Source organism: Salvia hispanica, chromosome 5, assembly GCF_029641045.1.
Source record: "Salvia hispanica isolate PSC_SH4W2 chromosome 5, Shi_PSC_v1, whole genome shotgun sequence".
In the NCBI taxonomy this organism is placed as follows: Eukaryota; Viridiplantae; Streptophyta; class Magnoliopsida; order Lamiales; family Lamiaceae; genus Salvia; species Salvia hispanica.
The window spans coordinates 17,122,533-17,142,800 of record NC_142696.1 but is presented as its reverse complement, the minus strand read 5'-3'; the positions used below and the strand labels follow the sequence as shown (position 1 = coordinate 17,142,800).

Below are 20,268 nucleotides of genomic sequence, written 5' to 3'. Positions count from 1 at the left end.
GGGATTTGGGAAGTGAGACACGAGGTTTCGGGAGATACTATAGGCTCACCATTCTTCTTGTTTACCATAGTTAGACTACTTACCTACTTTTTCCCTCATTTTCATTCATCAATTGTTCAAACTCACAAGTTGGAACAAAATTAGTTTGTTGTAGGTGTACTATATTTGGACTAAAAATTGTGCAATACTAGTTTTGCTGATTCTCTACCTGTACAAAATTTTCTTCTATACTATTATTTTGATTTTTAAATTGAGGCAAATTGAAAAATAGTTTTAATGTGTTATCATATCTTCCGGATCATATGATGCCTAATGGATTTAATTTTGAAACCTTTTTATCTTATAAAAAATATAGAATTAAAATGCATCCATGCTTATTGGTCATGTGCTTTTCCATTCATGCCTTGGGTTTTATTTCAAATGTAAAACCTAATCACACTTCTAGATAGCAATATCTCACTCTACTAGTTTGATCTCCTAGCTTAGTATATTTTACTTTTATATCAGTTTCTCGAAACTGAATATTGCTAAAGGGTTCAGTGGAACATATGAACAAGTGTTCAAAGCTATCATGTGACAGTAGAGGTGCCCACGGTTCCGGAATCGGCGATTACGGTTCGGATCCGTCGGTTCCGATTTTGAAAATTGCCGAACCGGAACCGAACTGCGAGGGTGTTTCGCGGTTCCGGTTCCAAAACCGCCGGTTTCACTTTTGGTTCCGAACCGACAATTTTTTACGGTTTTTTCACGGTTCCGAATCACCGGTTTTTGGCGGTTCCGGTTTGGAACCGCCCGGAACTACCGATTCCGACATGGTTTTGGTTTGAAAATTTTGAACCTGAACCGAACCACGATTTAAATATCGACGGTTTCGGTTTGGATAAATTCTCATGGTTTCGTCCGGAACCGTAACCGTCGGTCCGGTAAACCTTGGGCAGGTCTATGTGACAATTATTTATAGTAGTACTCCATTCGTCCCACAAAAGATGTCACACTTGTGGGACGGCACGAGATTTTAGGGGGTTTTGTTTTGTGTGCTAAATGGAGAGAGAGAATATAATTTTTATATTCATATGAGAGAGAACTTTTTCCAAAAAGGAAAATGTGACATCTTTTATGGGACCACTAAAAAGGAAAGTTTGATATCTTTTGAAGGACGGAGGAAGTAGTTGTTTTATTGAAGAGTGGTGAGACTCGATTTACATGTTGTGCATGAATTTTAGAAGTTTTAGTAGCTGAGGGTAGGGGTGGGGGAATATAACAAAATACTCCCTCCGTCCCACGGAAATAGGTCATTTAGGATTGACACGAGTTATAATGTGCAATTCGTAAAGTAAGAGAGAAGGAGAAAAAGTAGTTGAAATTGTGCAGTGGATGGGTAATAAAGTAAAAGAGAAGAAGAAAAATGTTGCCTAAATGGATGTGGACTATTTGTATGGGACAGGCGAAAAAGGATATATGACCTATTTTTACGGGACGAAGGGAGTACCGATTTTATCATACCAAAAAATATCAAAAATATCAAATTTTTAGTATATCGTGATTTTCGATACGGTATCATACCGTACCGAAAGGTGACGATATGAATTTTTATATGTCGCAGTATACCGACGATGTGAATTTTTATATATTGCGGTATACTGCAACTTATCGAAATTCGTATATACTGTAATCATATGTATAATTATGTTACCCCCGTCCTCCAAAAATAGAAACTTTTGGAATGGCACGGGTTTTAATGCATAATTGGTGAAGTAAGAGAGAAGAATTGGTAAAGTAAGAGAGATGAAAAGAAAATTGGTAAAGTAAGACAGGAAGAGAAAAATAGTGAAAGTAGTGTTAATGGGTTATGAGGTCCATGTCCTAAAATATAAAGATTCAAAAGTTTCAATTATTAAGGGACGACCTCAAATGGAAATAGTTTTCTGTTTTTAAAGGACGGAGATAATATAAAATATATTTAATTTGTTTTTAAATTATGATATATTTGATACATTTTTTAAATCATAATATTTAAATAATATTTTAAAATCTTAAATATTCTATTTTCATTGATGTTGAAAGTCCATTATACTGCAAATGTACAATATATCGATATTCAGTAGTACAACATAACGAAAATATGGTACTGTAACATCCCGCTTTTTCGAACCCTAAATTTTTTGACGTGGAAATTTTTGCATGAAATGCTTTTAATGCTATGATTATGTGGAATTAAATGATGAATGATTAATTGCAATGTTCTTTGTGACCTAATTGCGATATTGAGTTGAGTTTGAGTTGAATAGTCAAACTTGTTGAAAATATGACGTGGCTATTGAATAGTCAACACGGTGGAAAATTTGACGTGGCCGTGGAATGGTCAAAGTCGTTGGAAAATGTGAAGTGGAGGTGGAAATTCGAATATGTGAATATTTTGATGCGGGGGAAAATAATATTGTGGTGAATTATTTTCCTAAGGGATGAGTGAGAATTAAATAGGAGCACTATTTAATTATGTGGAATTTTCGACCCCTCCTATTTATTGGAAAGAAATCCTATTTTTCTTGGATTTAATTATTGTTTGGGATAATTATCCAAATTAAATCCAAAGTCCGGATATTCCTATTTATTCCATGAAGAATTCAAAACCCCTATTATTTCTTGGAGATTTTCGAAAATCTCATTATGGGAGAAGAGATTATTTTATTCTATTATTTGATCCCTTGTTTATTCTCTTCCATAAATAAATTCAAATATCCTAGCATATCTTGCCAAATCTAAGGAGATCTTACCATATCCTAATTTAAATAGGATTTTTATTAAATCCCTTTTGAGGAATTGAAACTACACGCCACTTTCCATATATTTTGGGGAGATTTATTATTATTTTTCTTGCTCCGTGATATTTTATTCTACTTCGTAAAATATCAAATCATATGCTAACAAATAGCATAGAAATTCGAAATTTCCTATTTTTCCTCTTCAAATTTTCGGCCACTTCAACAAACAAATCTACTCCAAATCTTTTATTATTTAATTGTTAGATTATATCTTAACCTCTATAAATATGAGAGAAATCCTAAACCCTAGCACTACAGAAAAATCACCCCCCCCCTCTACTTCACGTCACTCTCTCTTTCTCCCCACTCTCTCAAATTTTTCTTCTACTTTCTCCATTATTTCTTCATCTTGTGTGAAGAATTGAAGCTGAAATTCAAGAATTCGTTGAAGAATCAAGATCCTACTTGTTTTCTACCGATTGTTCTATTGAAAAGGTATTTTTATTTTTGATCTTCTCTTCTTCTACCGATCAATCGGTGTTCTTGAGTCCATGTTCTTGAGTCCACATGCATTTAGATCGAGTGAAGGGGAATTAATCGATGAATTTGGATACATGTGTGGGTGTGTGACCGTGTGTGTATGTGTTGTGACCGTGTGTGTGTGTGCACGCCTCGGTAGGCGTGCACATGTGTGGTGTGTGTGTGCGTGTGTTGTGTGTGGAAAACACTCATGCGTGACACGATTTGATGTTAAATCTAGAGTTGTGGTGTGAATAAAAACGATATGATAATCGTACTTTGATTTTGAATGGGAATATTGAAAATAATCGATGGGAAAAGGGAAACGTGAGAGCATGCATGATTTTGATCCATGATTGAGACTTATTTGAAATACATGAACTAAAGGTGATAGTTCGCGTTCCCGGTGTGATAACAAGAAGAAGCACGTATTTGAAATCGAAGGAAATCGAGGTGGGCTTTATTCTTAAACTCTTCTATGTTGCAAATTTATGATATTGGAGAAATAAGGGTGGATTAAACTGTTATGCCATGCCTATGATTATTTTGGATATTGTGTGTGCCTGATGCCTAGTTTGCGAGTGCGCTCCATTAGGCTATAGGGCTATATAAACGAATTCGGGTCTGAGTAGGGCCGCAAACCCTATCAGGCTAGTGTACACGAGAGATCGGGAGCCGTCCTTGCTAGTCGGCCGATCTCGTGGGCGAAAGTGTGGCCACACTTCGTCGCACCATATGAATTGTTGATTGATGAGAAAATGAGAGGTATTATTTGACTGGCCAGTCCATGAAATATTTTGTGATACTCGATGCTATCTTTCAAATTAAATGCTAAACATCGAGCTCACTATGGTAAGGGTGGCATAACTATAAAATGTTTTGGCACGAGTCCACTGAGTATGCTTAAAATACTCAGCCCTGCATGTGTTTTCCCTATGTGCAGGTTGAGCGGCGATGGGCGGTCGGTTGTGTTGAGGCAGTTGAATCGAATAATATGGATGGTTGAAATTTTGAGTGTAGTCGTGTCTTCATACATGGCTTCGCTTTCTCTTGGAAATGCTTCCGCTGAACTTTTGGGAAAACTTATTATCTTTGGTTGTTTTGAACTTATTTCTTTGATTTGGAATATGGTGAATTATTGCGTTTTGTTGGAGCTACAATAAACCTTTGACTTTTGAGCTTAGCCTATGTTAGCTATTAAATCTTGTTTTTCGTATTTAAAGCCTTTGACTTATTGCCTTGATCTTCATTAAACACTTGGTCAAATATCTTTAAATGAAACCCTAGTCTACATTCTTGTCGCCTTAAGTTCGCCTAGTTAACAGTCGCCGTATTTATTATACCCTAGAAATGACGGGCTGTTACAGGTAAAAATGTGTCTTTTTCTCATATTGAATTTTCGGTAAAAGTATGTCGTATAGTGATTTTGGTAAGGTAAAAACTCAATTGCATTTTGTGGTTTGTCGGCATCGAGTCTCCATTCCATAAATGGTAACGAACTCCCTTGTACGACATCGGGTCCCCATTCCATTTAATCAACATCAACGTGCATTATTTAATGGAAATTCATCATTTTTATCCGTAGGTAGAGGTACCCAAGGTTTCCGGTTCTGGCAGTTAACCGCGAAACGGTTACGGTTTCGAACCGACACCGTGAGAATTTATCTGAACCAAACTGTCGAATTTAGAACAATGGTTTGGTTAAAGTTTGAAAATTTTTGAACCGAAACCGTGCCATAATCGCAAAGGAAAACCGTGAAACCAAGCTAGGCCGCAAAAAACATAAAAAACCAGATGTTCGGAATCATAAAAAATCATCGGAAACTGCCTGTTCGGAATCAAAACCGAAACTGGCGGTTTTAGAACCAGAACTGTAATCGCAAAACACCTCGAGGTTAGGTTCCGGTGCGGCAATTTCCAAAAATCGGAACCGGTGTTTCCAAACCGTAACCGCTGGTTCTGGAACCGTTGGCACCTCTACCTATAGGTACCTTCAGTCCATATGGTCGATTCACCGTGTCCCTTAAAATACGAGAATTGCCCGTTGAAACTTCCCAACCGAGCAACATGTATGTAAAACGCATGTATCGATCACACTCAGCTCAAGTATTAGTCGTGATCTGTCCCTTCCTATTCCGAAACATGGGCTTGTATTCGTTTGGGACGTGTACATTGATGTAAGTTACATCAAGAGCACCCAAACACCCCAAGACGCAAAAAAGTACAAAGTTATTTTATGACGTACATCACCAAAAATTGTATTTGAATATAACCAAACAAATGAGAAACATAATACGTGCCTTAAAATGTTTCCACCTCCAATCAACGCAACCTTCTTTGATTGGTTTGGGTTTCACTATGAACAAAGAATGCATTTTCAATATGGCTTCCATGAGCTCATGCACGTACCGTGAAACGGTATCTCCTGACCTCCAAAAATCAAAACTGACAATTAGGTTTCTCTTATGATGCGCAACTCTACAATGCCAACAAACCGTCTTTCACGCAAAACACCCAACTCTCGAAACAATCAACAAAGTCTCTCGAACGTATTACGGTACATCCTGAAATTTACTAGGCAATCTGTAACTCTAACAAGCCGGTTTAGGTGGTCAATTTGAGTCGGAATCCTATTTAGAATGCTATATGGGAACACTGCTTGTAGTTCTCTTCTTTTTTATTGTCGTAATCAGATTAGGATGAGGTGTGGTAAAGCCATGCGTGCAACAAGGTATTTTTGCATTATGTATTCCAATGTATTATGCATCACATACTTGTCAAGTTTGTTAGCACGATTCTTGCCAACACTATTCATATCAGTTGGGAACAGGTACAGAACTGACACGGAGAATATAATTTTCATAGGTGAACAAAATGATGGTACTACCTCCGTCCCTCAAATTTTGACACACTTTGACCCGGCACGGGTTTTAAGAAATGTAATGGAAAGTGAGTTAAAAAGGTTGGTGGGATGTGGGTTCTACTTTTAAAGTACTCACTCCGTCCCATAAATATGAAACGTTTGCTTTTCGGCACAAGATTTTATGTAGTGTTATTTTGTGAGTTAAAGAAGAGAGAGTAAAGTAAGAGAGAGGGAAAAATAGAGATAAAATTATTTCTATTTTAAGAAACGTTTCATTTTTAATGAGACAACCCAAAAAGGAAAACGTTTCATTTCTAGTAGGACATAAGGAGTATTAGTTTTATAATAAAATGTGAGTAGGAATGAGTTAGTGGAATATGGGGTCCACTACAAAAAATGGTAAAAAGTGAAGTGTGTCAAATTTTTAGGGACGAACGGAAATAGTAAACTGTGTCAAAATTTGGGGATGGAGATAGTATTATATTATGTATGCAAATATTACAGACAAAATTAAGTTGTGCTAACAAAAATATTGTAAAGTCACTTGAACAATCCCATTGTTGTTTGGCAGCAATTGTATTGTTCTGCAGAAATAAGTCTCAACTAGAATAATTGGTAAGTAAGAAGAATCTAGTAATTTGTTTTGCACACAAAATCCAGACCCAAATCTGATTTTTATGAACTCAATCGATCGATTTGGGTAACGGAAAGAATAAAAAAATCCGATTTTTAACACAGAAATTTATAAACAAATCCGATTTTTATGACTTCAATCGATCAATTTGGGTAAGAGAAGAACAAAACCAAGTCCAATTTTATGACTTCAATCGACCGATTTGGGTCAAAGAAAGAACAAAAAAATCAAATCTTTTGACTTCAATTGACTGATTTGGGTTAGAGAAATTTCTAAACAAATCCAAATTGTACGACTTCAATCGATTGATTTGGGTAAGAGAAATAACAAAACAAATAAAAATATGTTATGAACTATCAATTTGTGAGTGGATTGCATTATTTGATAGAGGACACACCTTTAAGACCGGATCAACACCGACCGACGTGTTGGGGCTGCCGATAAGTACAACCTTCGTCCTCGCCGTTGGATTTTGAGTGCGATTGCAATTTGTCAGCTATTTCAAGCGACGAATGCAGTGTTCGCGTTGTCGAACTCTTGCCTTGCAATGTTCCCCAATTTTGGAGAAGGGCATTATTCTGTGTACGAAGGTGGGGTAGAGTAGTCATTGCAATCTGATTTCAGAATATTGTTATTAATGTTGACATGTATCGCACCATTTTTTGGAGATAAATAAACAATCAATTACATCCTCTATTTATCGGGCCGCCCTTCATTCAACAGGCCTTGCACAAACGGTTTATAACAAATCAAACACCTGTGTCAACTAGTTACCATTTCTTAAATGGCTATTGCATATAAACCGAACGCATTCTCTTCCCTAAAAGAAAACAAATGGAAAAATTTAAAAATGGATAGAAATCAATTGTGTGATGAATATATATACTCCCTCCGTTCCATAGTAGTGGAGTCATTTTGCCATTTTGGTACGTTCTATAGTATTGGAGTAATTTCCTTTTTAGTAAAAGTCAACATATTTCTTCTCAGTTACTTTACCCTCTCTTACTTTATTCTCTCTTCATCTTTCTACCTTTTCAATATCCTACTTTATTCTTCTTTTACTTAACTCACTTGATACAATTTTTCTTAATCTCCTTGCCGAAAAGAAATGCCTCCACTACTATAGAATTGAGGGAGTATATATTAATTCCGTGTTTTTTTTATAAAAATACTATAATCCGAACGAAAAATGAAGATTATTCGCAAGCCTGTGAGTTAGATTCACGTCAAAACCTAATTGGCTGAGTAGGGGGGGGGGGCGCGTGCATGGAGGGACAACCCCGCCATCACCTGGCCGAGTAACAGATGGAGATGGAACACTTGCAATGCATCCCCATTTTGTGTTGTCTTCTAAAAAAAAGCCAAAGCTCCACGTTCTAGAAGCTCGTAATATTTTATGTTGTTATATACTCTCTCTGTCTCCCATTAATTGGAACCAATTTTCTTTTTCATCCGTTCCCAATTAATTGGCCTCCTTACTTTTTAATTTGGTAGATTAACTCATTCATTTACATTTTATATAAAATTGATGTATAAAAGTTGGATCCATATTCTACTACTCTCTCCGTCTCTGAAAATTTGTTACTTATTTCTTTTTCGTTCGTCCCTAAAAATTTATCACCTTTCACTTTTACGATTATTGGTAGCGGACCCTACATTCCACTAACTTATTCACACTCAAATTTTATTTTAAAACTAATATATAAAAGTAGGACCCACACACCACTAACTTTTTAGACCCACTTTCTATTACATTTCTTAAAACCCGTGTCGGGTCAAATGGTGCCAAATTTTAAGGGACGGAGGGAGTAACTTTTTCCACCCACTTTCTACTATATTTCTTAAAACTCGTGTCAAGTCAACCGGTGTCAATTAACGAGGGACGGAGGGAGTAATTGGTGACAAATTATTAAAAATGTTTATTTAATAAGAGTGACATCACATACCCCTAAAAAATAGCGTCATGTCAAGTCAACCAGTGTCAATTAATAAGGGACGGATGGAATAATTGGTGACAAATTATTAAAAATGTTTATTTAATAAGAGTGACACCACATACCCCTAAAAAAATAGCGTCAGGGGACCCTAACATTTAATAAAAAAATTCTCGAAGGAGTAGGACCCGTAGCCTATCGATTAGCGCTACCGCCAAACCTTGGGAACGTACACAACGTCTTTCATGTGTCGCAGTTGCGAAAGTACGTGTTCGACCCGAAACACGTGATTCATTACGAGGAAGTTGCTTTGAATCCGGATTTGACTTACGAGGAGCGACCTTAGATGATCTTGGACCGTAAAGTTCAAATCTTGAGGAACAAATCTATTGCCAGTGTAAAAGTACTATGGAGAAACCACGAATATGAGGAAGCCACGTGGGAGCTCGAGGATAAGATGATGGAACTGTACCCGGAACTCTTACCATAAAGGTACCAAATTTCGTGACGAAATTTCTTTTAAGAGTGGTAGGATGTAACATCCCGCTTTTTCGAACCCTAATTTTTGTGACGTGGAAATTTTTGCATTAAATGCTTTTAATGCTATGATTATGTGGAATTAAATGATGAATGATTAATTGCAATATTCTTTGTGACTTAATTGCGATATTGAGTTGAGTTTGAGTTGAATAGTCAAACTTGTTGAAAATTTGACGTGGCTATTGAATAGTCAACATGGTGGAAAATTTGACGTGGCCGTGGAATGGTCAAAGTCGTTGGAAAATGTGAAGTGGAGGTGGAAATTCGAATATGTGAATATTTTGATGCGGGGGAAAATAATATTGTGGTGAATTATTTTCCTAAGGGATGAGTGAGAATTAAATAGGAGCACTATTTAATTATGTGGAATTTTTGACCCTTCCTATTTATTGGAAAGAAATCCTATTTTTCTTGGATTTAATTATTGTTTGGGATAATTATCCAAATTAAATCCAAAGTCCGGATATTCCTATTTATTCCATGAAGAATTCGAAACCCCTATTATTTCTTGGAGATTTTCGAAAATCTCATTATGGGAGAAGAGATTATTTTATTCTATTATTTGATCCCTTGTTTATTCTCTTCCATAAATAAATTCAAATATCCTAGCATATCTTGCCAAATCTAAGGAGATCTTACCATAACCTAATTTAAATAGGATTTTTATTAAATCCCTTTTGAGGAATTGAAACTACACGCCACTTTCCATATATGTTGGGGAGATTTATTATTATTTTTCTTGCTCCGTGATATTTTATTCTACTTCGTAAAATATCAAATCAAATCATATGCTAACAAATAGCATAGAAATTCGAAATTCCCTATTTTTCCTCTTCAAATTTTCGGCCACTTCAACAAACAAATCTACTCCAAATCTTTTACTATTTAATTGTTGGATTATATCTTAACCTCTATAAATAGGAGAGAAATCCTAAACCCTAGCACTACAGAAAAATCACCCCCCCTCCCTCTACTTCACGTCACTCTCTCTTTCTCCCCACTCTCTCAAATTTTTCTTCTACTTTCTCCATTATTTCTTCATCTTGTGTGAAGAATCGAAGCTGAAATTCAAGAATTCGTTGAAGAATCAAGATCCGACTTATTTCTACCGATTGTTCTATTGAAAAGGTATTTTTAATTTTGATCTTCTCTTCTTCTACCGATCAATCGGTGTTCTTGAGTCCACATGCATTTAGATCGAGTGAAGGAGAATTAATCGATGAATTTGGATACATGTGTGGGTGTGTGACCGTGTGTGTATGTGTTGTGACCGTGTGTGTGTGTGTGTGGTGTGTGTGTGCGTGTGTTGTGTGTGGAAAACACTCATGCGTGACACGATTTGATGTTAAATCTAGAGTTGTGGTATGAATAAAAACGATATGATAATCGTACTTTGATTTTGAATGGGAATATTGAAAATAATCGATGGGAAAAGGGAAACGTGAGAACATGCATGATTTTGATCCATGATTGAGACTTATTTGAAATACATGAACTAAAGGTGATAGTTCGCGTTCCCGGTGTGATAACAAGAAGAAGCACGTATTTGAAATCGAAGGAAATCGAGGTGGGCTTTATTCTTAAACTCTTCTATGTTGCAAATTTATGATATTGGAGAAATAAGGGTGGATTAAACTATTATGCCATGCCTATGATTATTTTGGATATTGTGTGTGCCTGATGCCTAGTTTGCGAGTGCGATCCATTAGGCTATAGGGCTATATAAACGAATTCGGGTCTGAGTAGGGCCGCAAACCCTATCAGGCTAGTGTACACGAGAGATCGGGAGCCGTCCTTGCTAGTCGGCCGATCTCGTGGGCGAAAGTGTGGCCACACTTCGTCGCACCATATGAATTGTTGATTGATGAGAAAATGAGAGGTATTATTTGACTGGCCAGTCCATGAAATATTTTGTGATACTCGATGCTATCTTTCAAATTAAATGCTAAACCTCGAGCTCACTATGGTAAGGGTGGCATAACTATAAAATGTTTTGGCACGAGTCCACTGAGTATGCTTAAAATACTCAGCCCTGCATGTGTTTTCCCTATGTGCAGGTTGAGCGGCGATGGACGGTCGGTGGTGTTGAGGCAGTTGAATCGAATAATATGGATGGTTGAAATTTTGAGTGTAGTCGTGTCTTCATACATGGCTTCGCTTTCTCTTGGAAATGCTTCCGCTGAATTTTTGTGAAAACTTATTATCTTTGGTTGTTTTGAACTTATTTCTTTGATTTGGAATATGGTGAATTAATGCGTTTTGTTGGAGCTACAATAAACCTTTGAATTTTGAGCTTAGCCTATGTTAGCTATTAAATCTTGTTTTTCGTATTTAAAGTCGTTGACTTATTGCCTTGATCTTCATTAAACACTTGGTCAAATCTCTTTAAATGAAACCCTAGTCTACATTCTTGTCGCCTTAAGTTCGCCTAGTTAACAGTCGCCGTATTTATTATACCCTAGAAATGCCGGGCTATTACAGTTGGTATCAGAGCCTCAGTTCTTTCCGCTCTGGACCCAAGAGTCTTGTTGTCTTAAAATCCGAAATTTGGGAAATTGATTAAATAATAATCGTCGAAAGCTCAACACCACGACTCGTCTCCGCTCAACCATGAAGAATGAGGTAACCCGTATCTTTGAATATTGATTTGAATTATGAAATGTTGGAAGTTGAAGCGAATGGGAGTTGTTGTGATATTTGGAAATTTGCATTGGAGTATAAAATGATGATTCTGCACGCATGCGAAATTGCAGATTGTGATTATGCAAAACAAATGATGAATTTTATGCAAGTGATTATATGTTAAGACCGTTATGAGTTGAACGAATAAAACTCTATGGAAATTCTATATGATTTGTGATTTCGTGATTGTTCGATGAGCAACGTTATGAGTTGAACTTGAGCATGCTATGTTTAGTTGTAAATCGTGTTGTGATTGGAAAATTTGTATGATGATATCGAACTTGGAGGCATAAAAACGCTGAATGCGAGGCGAACGACTTGTGAGAACGAAATTGCGAACTACCGAAATGCGAAAAATATATATATATATATATATATATATATATATATATATATATATATATATATATATATATACAAACCATTTGCCTCGGAAATGAAATTCCGTTCATTTTCGATATGATATTATCTTCACACCTCCATCGTTCGACCCATATATATATATGTATATATAGGGAGATGATCAGAATAAGTATGTGTTTAAATCCATAAATGCAGCCCAAATCTTGACCCTATGATTAGATGATCTAATGGTCAATAATTAACCAAAAACACGGAAGGTCATAATTAAGTAGTTTTAGGTCATATTATAAGATTTGAGTTTATGTCATATTAAGATCATTTTAGGTCATGCTTTGTTAGCATGACCTAAAAATTAACTAACTATGATCTAAAAATGTCATACGTATGACTTTGTTCTACGTTTCTGTATTTAAATCTGGTCTTCATAGATCAAAACCCTATATATATATATATCCATCGTACTCTCAGCATAATTTGAAACCTCATACACTATTGATATTTTCTTCGATCCTTGTTCTGATGCTGAGATTTCTTTTGTAGATGCTTAACCGGTATTACGCACCGATGCACGACCGTTATGCGAAGAACAAGGTTTTCCCTGTCGAGACCTACCAAGACTTTGAGTGGGACGGGAAGTCTTTTCTCCTAACCTACATCACTGAATTCTACGATCGTTGGATGGATGCATACGCGTATGGAGGAGTTACCCATCACGCGGGGATCTCGAAATTGATCCACAGCCTGCCTTCTCCATGGAGTGAATGGACTGCTCAAGCTGCGTTACCGTTTACGTGGTTTAGTCCGCCCGAGTACAAGCCTCGAGGCGATATGATCGGCTTGATTGGAGTGCTACTCCCAGCCATGACAGCTGCAAGGGATGGACCGCCGCTTAGTCCCCCAGCGCACAAGTATCTGCCGGGTCAGGCCCGTCGATGGAGATATCGTCGTGATAAGGAGCCGCATGTGGATCGTGTCCCTACCAAACCCAGACTTAAGACTCGTACGTCTAACTCGTTGGTCATAAATGGGAATGTGGAGGACATGCGTGCGATAACCCCTCCGACCCCGGATGTTGGTGGATCAAGCGAGGACGAGGAACCTTATGAGGAAGGACACGATTTGGACATGGGAAATGTCGATGAGGATGAGGAACCCGAGGAGGATATGAACAATATTGACTAGGAGTGATAGTCGTGGAGAACGTTGTTTTGCTTCCCCCTGATTCACTTTTTATTTGCACTATAAATACCTGCAAGTATACAGAGTAGGTATAGTATAGCAAAAGGTTAGTACCGGGTATCGAACACGGGGAAGATGTACACAAAGTGTCTATCTTCTACTAGAACTCAATTACTATCTGGAGAAACAAGAATTTTTGGAAACTTTTGAAAACAGTAAATATTAAAAACAGTAAACAACTAAATGCAAGCAAATCACGGAGAGAAAAGTATAGAGATAAGGGGAATTCCAGGGATGTGCTTTCACTTTTATGGTTATACAAATTCCAAACTACAATACCCTAGCACAGTTAATACTTTGAAAGGACGAGTCACCTTATTTATGCTCATGCGATACAAACGTTGATTACTAACATTAGGGTTGTCAATCCTAACACGTAACTCCAAAAAGCTCCTAAGACCCTTGAAAAGTCCTCACTCTCAATTAACAGTGCCGTTTTAAAGGAAGCTAACTGTAGTGTCTACTAAGTGGATCTAACTCGCTAGAACTCTGTCACAATTATGAAGCAAGTTGTATTGAATCATACATAATTGTGTCACTCAATTATGAAGCATCATGATTAACTTAGGGAAGAAACAAAGTAAAAACAAAACGGATATTAAATAGAAAACGGAATTGTATAACCAAAGTTGCTACTAACACATCCCTAGAATCCTATGAGTTTAGTTACACATGACTGAATAAACTAAAAACATAGATTGAAGGGAAAACAATTTGAACATAAAACTAAAGCAAATAAAACCCGTAGGTTGAATCCTTGTCGTTCTTGATGTTCTTGAAATCCTTCTCCAACTCCTTGCACAATTGAAGTACTCTAGCTTTTGATCTCTATGAATGTTGCAAGTAGTCACTCTCTTTCTCTATGAATGTGTTCTTGTTGTGTGTAAACTCTCTTTGATGAAGCTTGAGGTCCTATTTATAGGGGAAGATTATTCCTCATCATAGAAGGAAAAGATCTTCAAAATTTGGTAAATCTTGGAGCAAATCTAGGGCTGGTCGGATTCGCCGCCTTTCTCCGGCGGGCCGCCGCACCTTGGCCGGCGGTCGCCGCGTTGGAGTCCAGAGACTCTGACCCTTCGGTGGCGGACCGCCACATGTCCTCCGGCGGTCGCCGGGCGAGACTCTTCTCCTAGCGTAAATTTCTGAGGCGGGCCGCCACATAGCTCTGACCGCCGGGCGCCGGCGGTCGCCGTACAACTTTGCGGCGGTCGCTGGTCGCCGTCTGACTCCAGATTTCCAGACTATGCGTTTTTACTCCCCTTTTCGACTCAAATATGCACATTTCTCACAAAACACGTCAAAATACCAAAATGTATAGAATATGCAAATAATGGACATGTAGAGTGATTTTGATAACAAAAACGGACCAAATAATGGCCTTAAAATAGTGCAAAATCCGGGCGTATCAACTCCCCCAAACTTACATTTTTGTTTGTCCTCGAACAAAACACTAAAGACACAAGAATAGACGCACGGAATGCACAAGGACTAGACGTCATAATTGCCTCAAAAGATGAAAGAATAGATTAAGCATGAATTAACACAATCAAATCAAGCAAGGCTTAATAGTGCACTTTCATTACTAACTCGTGGAACACCTTGAATTCAAGCACTCACATGTGGCAAACTTCCAAAGATGGGAAGTGTTCTTTTCTCTCACTCTCAAAGTGTATAAAGGTAAAGTGTAAATCACTCAAATCATGCATCATGCAAAGTTTACCATAGGCTTGCTCAAAGTCTAATCCCTCCTCTACTCAATGTGATTAAGCATCAAAAGTCCGAAAGGTCTTTCTTTTCGGTTGTAACGTAGGCTCTTTGGTAGGTGAGGAATATTTGGCTAAAAAGTGACTCAAATATAAAAATATCCCAAGTAGAGTTAAGATGACTCCACTTTTCTAAAACTTAAGGCACTTCTAACACTTTATTTTTCTCCTTCAATTTACTTTCAATCCTTTGATTTTATTTTCTTTTCACAACCTTTCACACATTTTTTTTTCTTTTTTTTTTCTTCTTTTTTTACACATCCTTTCTTTTTTTTTCCTAAGATCAAGCACATATTTGGAAATTTTCTCAATTTCACAACTTGTACTTTCTTAATATTAAGCACACTACTTTTTATACTTTCCTCCTTATCTCTCCAATTCCTTTACAAAAGAAGATAACAAAAACTATACTAACCCAAGGAATTGTCCCCCCATTTATTTTGGCTTCCAAAGAAAAGGCTCAAAGGCTCAAAATTGGCTCCAAAGGAAAAATTTGAGAGGGTCAAAAATTTTGGATATAAAAGTAGCTAAGAAAAGACGGCCTAACATCCTCCTAAATCAACTTAAACACTATGTAAACTTAGGCAGACTAGGAGCAAGTTCTAGAAACATATACATGCATACAGATAAATCACACAAGAAAGAATTTAAGGGTCAAATCTCACAAGGTAAAAGCACGATTCAAGGCGAACAAGCAATTGACTAATTATGCACCTTTTCACCCAACCATCATATCAAAACGTTAAGCCACACTTAAACATAGATGGAATATAATATCATTGGCAACTCGGTCTAATGTGTCCCTAAGCATGCGTGTTTCTAAGTTCTTCATGTTATGTTCATGACATGGATTCAAGAAAACATTTTTAGAACACAAAAATCTCCTACGGGTTTTTGGAAAATTAAAGCAAAAACAAACTAACAACAAAAAGAAAACCCTAAACTCACGGTCCACCACTTCATCCCCCCAAACTTATTTACAACAAAGTGTAAAATAAGTTTGTAGAGTCGGTAGGGACGTGAGTATACTACTGAAAAAAAACGTACCCTGAAAAATTTCGCGTAGAGGTTGAGCGGGGCGAAAATTCGAAGAATTTCGAAAAATCGCGCTGGAAAATTGTGCCCAGGTGGCGGTCCGTCGCAGCTGTTCGGCGGACGCCGCACGTCAAAGATGCTTTCCAGCGTTCAGGTGGCGGACCGCCGCAGAGCTTGCGGCGGTCGCCACGGAGAGGTTAGAACCTGCGAAAAATTTGCAAAGCACAAAATTAAACCAAAACCAAAAATACTTAAAATTAAAGCAAAAATTGTTAAAACAAGGAAATAAATCGTCTCAAAAATATCCAAAAACATGGTACAAATGCTCATTTAAAGTCATCGAGCTTGACTTCTTCAATCTTGAGGAGGTGGAGGGAAACGGGCGCTAAGATCCTCGAAAGCTCCAACGAGGTACGTGATATCACTCCTCATTGTCTCTCGTTCCTCTCTAGCTTCGGCGGCCATCCTTCGGAGCTCTTCATATTGTTGACGCCGATGAACGTCTTCCAAACGTTGTTGCTCCCAAAATTCTTGCTCCGCCGTGCGCCAATCGCCTTGAGCCGTCCACCCTTGGCGGTTGTAGGCATTCTCCGGTTTCCCTTTTGATCCCATTATCCTACAAAAGAAATTACACTCTTAAAAGAGCATTAACAAGTAGGAGATCAAAAGTTCCCCCAAACTGCATTCAGCCAAGTAAAAATCAAGAGATAAGAACTTATATGCAAGCTTGGGTAAAATAGCATCCTAATTTTTAGCATAATAACATTTTAAGCAAAAACAACCAAATTAGGACACAAAAAATTATCCCCCAACGTGAATTCATCCCCCATGCAGAGACGTATCAACCAAATATCCATAAAAACCAACAATCTCTACAAAATCACAAATATTGCAATTCATGGAAGTAATAATAGCCTCACAATGCTATGAACATGATTGCTACTTTTAAACTCTAAAAACCAAGAGAGAATCATCATTCACAACTTAATAATCACCAACCAAGCAAATTTTAAACCATAGAATTCAAAAATTCATACACATAATCATCCCCCATCATGAATTAAGAGATTCTACCGAACAATTCGCCCAAAATAAAGCACAATCCATGGAAGAAGTAAAGAAAAACCCAGAAATTGAGTTAGGATTCATACCTTTTTGTGGAGAGAATTTGTAGAAGAAGAGCTCTAGACTTTGAGAGAATTGAGAGAATGATAGTGTGGGTGTGTGAATTTGGTGATTTATATAGGTGGGGGTTGTGTGCAAGGAAGGAATTTGAGAAGGAATGTGAAAAGGAATGGAAAACATACCTTTTATGGTGGAAATCCCGTCTCTGGACTGCGTGTGGCGACCGCCGCGTCTCTCGTGGCGGGCCGCCACACGGGCCTTCGTAAACAGCAATCCTGGCGGGCCGCCGCGGCCCGTGCAGCGGTTACTCTGGCCCGCCCTAAGCCTGCCCTAGGCCCGATCCTTCCTGCACATGTTAACACACGTGTGGCGACCGCCGTGCTTTAAGTGCGGCGACCGCCACCAATTTTTTTTTTTTTTTTTTTTTTTTTTTTTTTTTTTTTAACCGAACATAAAAAAAAAACGAGAAAATAAAAAAAAGTAAAAGAAAATTGGGTTGCCTCCCAATAAGCGCTTTTGTTAAAGTCGTTAGCTCGACTTGAAGTGGCCCACTAGTTGGGCGGATCAATAACTCGAGTGTTGAAAATTGGCATAGGGAGCAATTTGGTCCCTAGCTTCTTCCACCATTTGTACTTCCCCTCTTTCGTTTTGATGATGTATATCTCGGGGTCCTCTTTGGGTGTTTTCTTTCTCTTCTGTTTCTTCTTCTGTGGAGCAGATGTAGAAGAATTAGCATCACCCTTTTTAGAAGAGTGTCTTACCTCTTTGACAATGTAGATAGTGGAGGTAGAAGGATCCTCCGCTTCAAAGGGATCTTTGGACTTGGTCAAGTCGGTAGCCATGACTGCTCTGCACTGTTGTTCCATTTTTGCCCGCTTTGCCTCCTCAAACTTTAGCATCTCGCTCTCGATCTTATAGGTGGATTGACCATGATTATCACTGATTGTGATCTCGCCACGACCTACATCAATCAAAGCTTTGCAAGTGGCAAGAAAATCTCTCCCTAAGATTAGAGGGACGTTCTTGTCTACTTTCATGTCAAGCACAATAAAGTCGGCAGGAAAAATAAAATCATCAACTTTAACTAAGACATCCTCAATCATACCTACAGTCTTGATGGACGAGTTATCGGCCAACCTGAGTGTTACATCTGAAGATTTGAGTGGCCCGATGTTGAGCTTTTCGTAGTACTTCAGTGGCATGAGATTGATGGACGATCCTAAGTCGCACAGTGCTTTGTCAACCTTCCCTTCTCCAATTCGGCACCTAATGATGAACTGGCCCGGATCTCTTTGCTTCACTGCCCTTTCCTTTTGGATGATCTCGCTGCAATGATGCGGTAGCTTAAGGTCGGCTTTGGTCGGCTTTTTTTTCCTCATTACCGCCTCCCTTAGTAGCTTCGCATACTTTGGTATCTCCTGCAACGATTCAAAAAGTGGAATGTTAGTATGGACTTTGCAAAACATGTTAAGGAATTGCTTGAACTGCTCTTCAAGCTTGAACTTCCTCTTTGGCTGAAAAGGGAGTACAATCCCGTTGTGCCACACAAGCTCCTGCTTAGTGGACGATTCTGCCTTCTCAGTGGCGGGCCGCTGCGGGGTGTGCGGTGGTCCGCCGGCGACTGGGCAGTCCTGCGTAGTTGACTCTGCCGTCTCAGTGGCGGGCCGCTGCGGGGTGTTCGGCGGTCCGCCGGCGACTGGGCAGTCCCCAGATTTCTGCTTTGCCACCCACTTCTTGTTAATATCATCCACTCTTGCTGCTGCCTTTGCTCTATCCTCATCTAACTTCTTCTGAATTTGCTCCATTTGAGTGGTAATATTGGTTACAGCTGCCGAGATTGTGTTCATTCCTTGCTCGAGGTTGTTTATCCTTGCTTCGACCACTCCGATCTTGGTGTCATTAATCTTCCTATCTTGCGTAATTACCTCCAAAATCTTCGTGATTCCTTGTTCATACTTGTCTTCCTTCTTCATCGGCTCAACTACTCCTCCTTTGCTAACATTAAATCCTGCATGGGGTTGCAAGTAATTATTGTTAGAATAAGAAAGATTTGGGTGCGGACGGTTCCCATTATAATTATTGAAATTACCGCCCCCCTGATTAGGGCGATAATTGTTATTGTAGTTTCTGGGACCGCCTCCTTGCACGTAGTTGATTTCTTCCACAGTTGATATGGCAGTTTCGGGTGCCTTGACCGCCACTATGGAAATTGCCGGAATTGGATCTTCCTTCCTCGAGATGTCCATTTGATCAATCCTGACTCTAAGTTCTGCTAACTCCTTAGCAAAAGAACTTTCTTCGGCCTCTTCTATAGCTGCTACTCTTCTCGTGGCATGTCTTTCCTTCGACCACCCCCGACTGTTGGTGGCGAACTCCTCGATCACCGCCATGGCATCCTCTCCTGTCTTTCTTAGAAATCCTCCATTTGCCCCTGAATCAAGCATAGCACATATTTTCTCATTAAATCCATTATAGAGGATTCCTACCTGATGGTCTATGGAAAAACCATGGTTTGGGCACTTTCGAAGAAGAGCTTTGAAACGAGCAAATGCCTCATAGAGGGGCTCGTCATGGCCTTGTGTGAACTGAAAGATCTCACTTTTGAGCTTCAAAATAGTGCCTGACGGGTAGTATTTGTTGAGGAAGGTAGCTACGATGTCCTTCCATGTGGAGACCTTTTCTGGTGGCATACACTCAAACCACTCCTTAGCAGAATCAATCAATGAGAATGGAAAAAGTCTTACCCGTATGGCATCGTCGTCGACACCATTTAATTTCAGAGTGTTTGCGATTTCCACGAATTTGGAGA

General features: G+C 38.5%; 1 protein-coding gene and 1 non-coding gene across 2 annotated transcripts; both read left to right on the top strand.

Moving 5' to 3' along the window:
- The first annotated feature begins 12,837 nt into the window (after positions 1 to 12,837).
- On the top strand, positions 12,838 to 13,479 carry LOC148926374 (uncharacterized). Its single transcript, XM_089059104.1, has one exon. The coding sequence runs from the start codon at positions 12,838 to 12,840 to the stop codon at positions 13,477 to 13,479; it is 642 nt and encodes a 213-aa protein (XP_088915230.1).
- Positions 13,480 to 19,961: 6,482 nt separating this feature from the next.
- LOC148926373 (small nucleolar RNA R71) lies at positions 19,962 to 20,068 on the top strand. Its single transcript, XR_016131892.1, has one exon. It is a non-coding gene; the product is annotated as a small nucleolar RNA R71 (small nucleolar RNA).
- Positions 20,069 to 20,268: the final 200 nt, after the last annotated feature.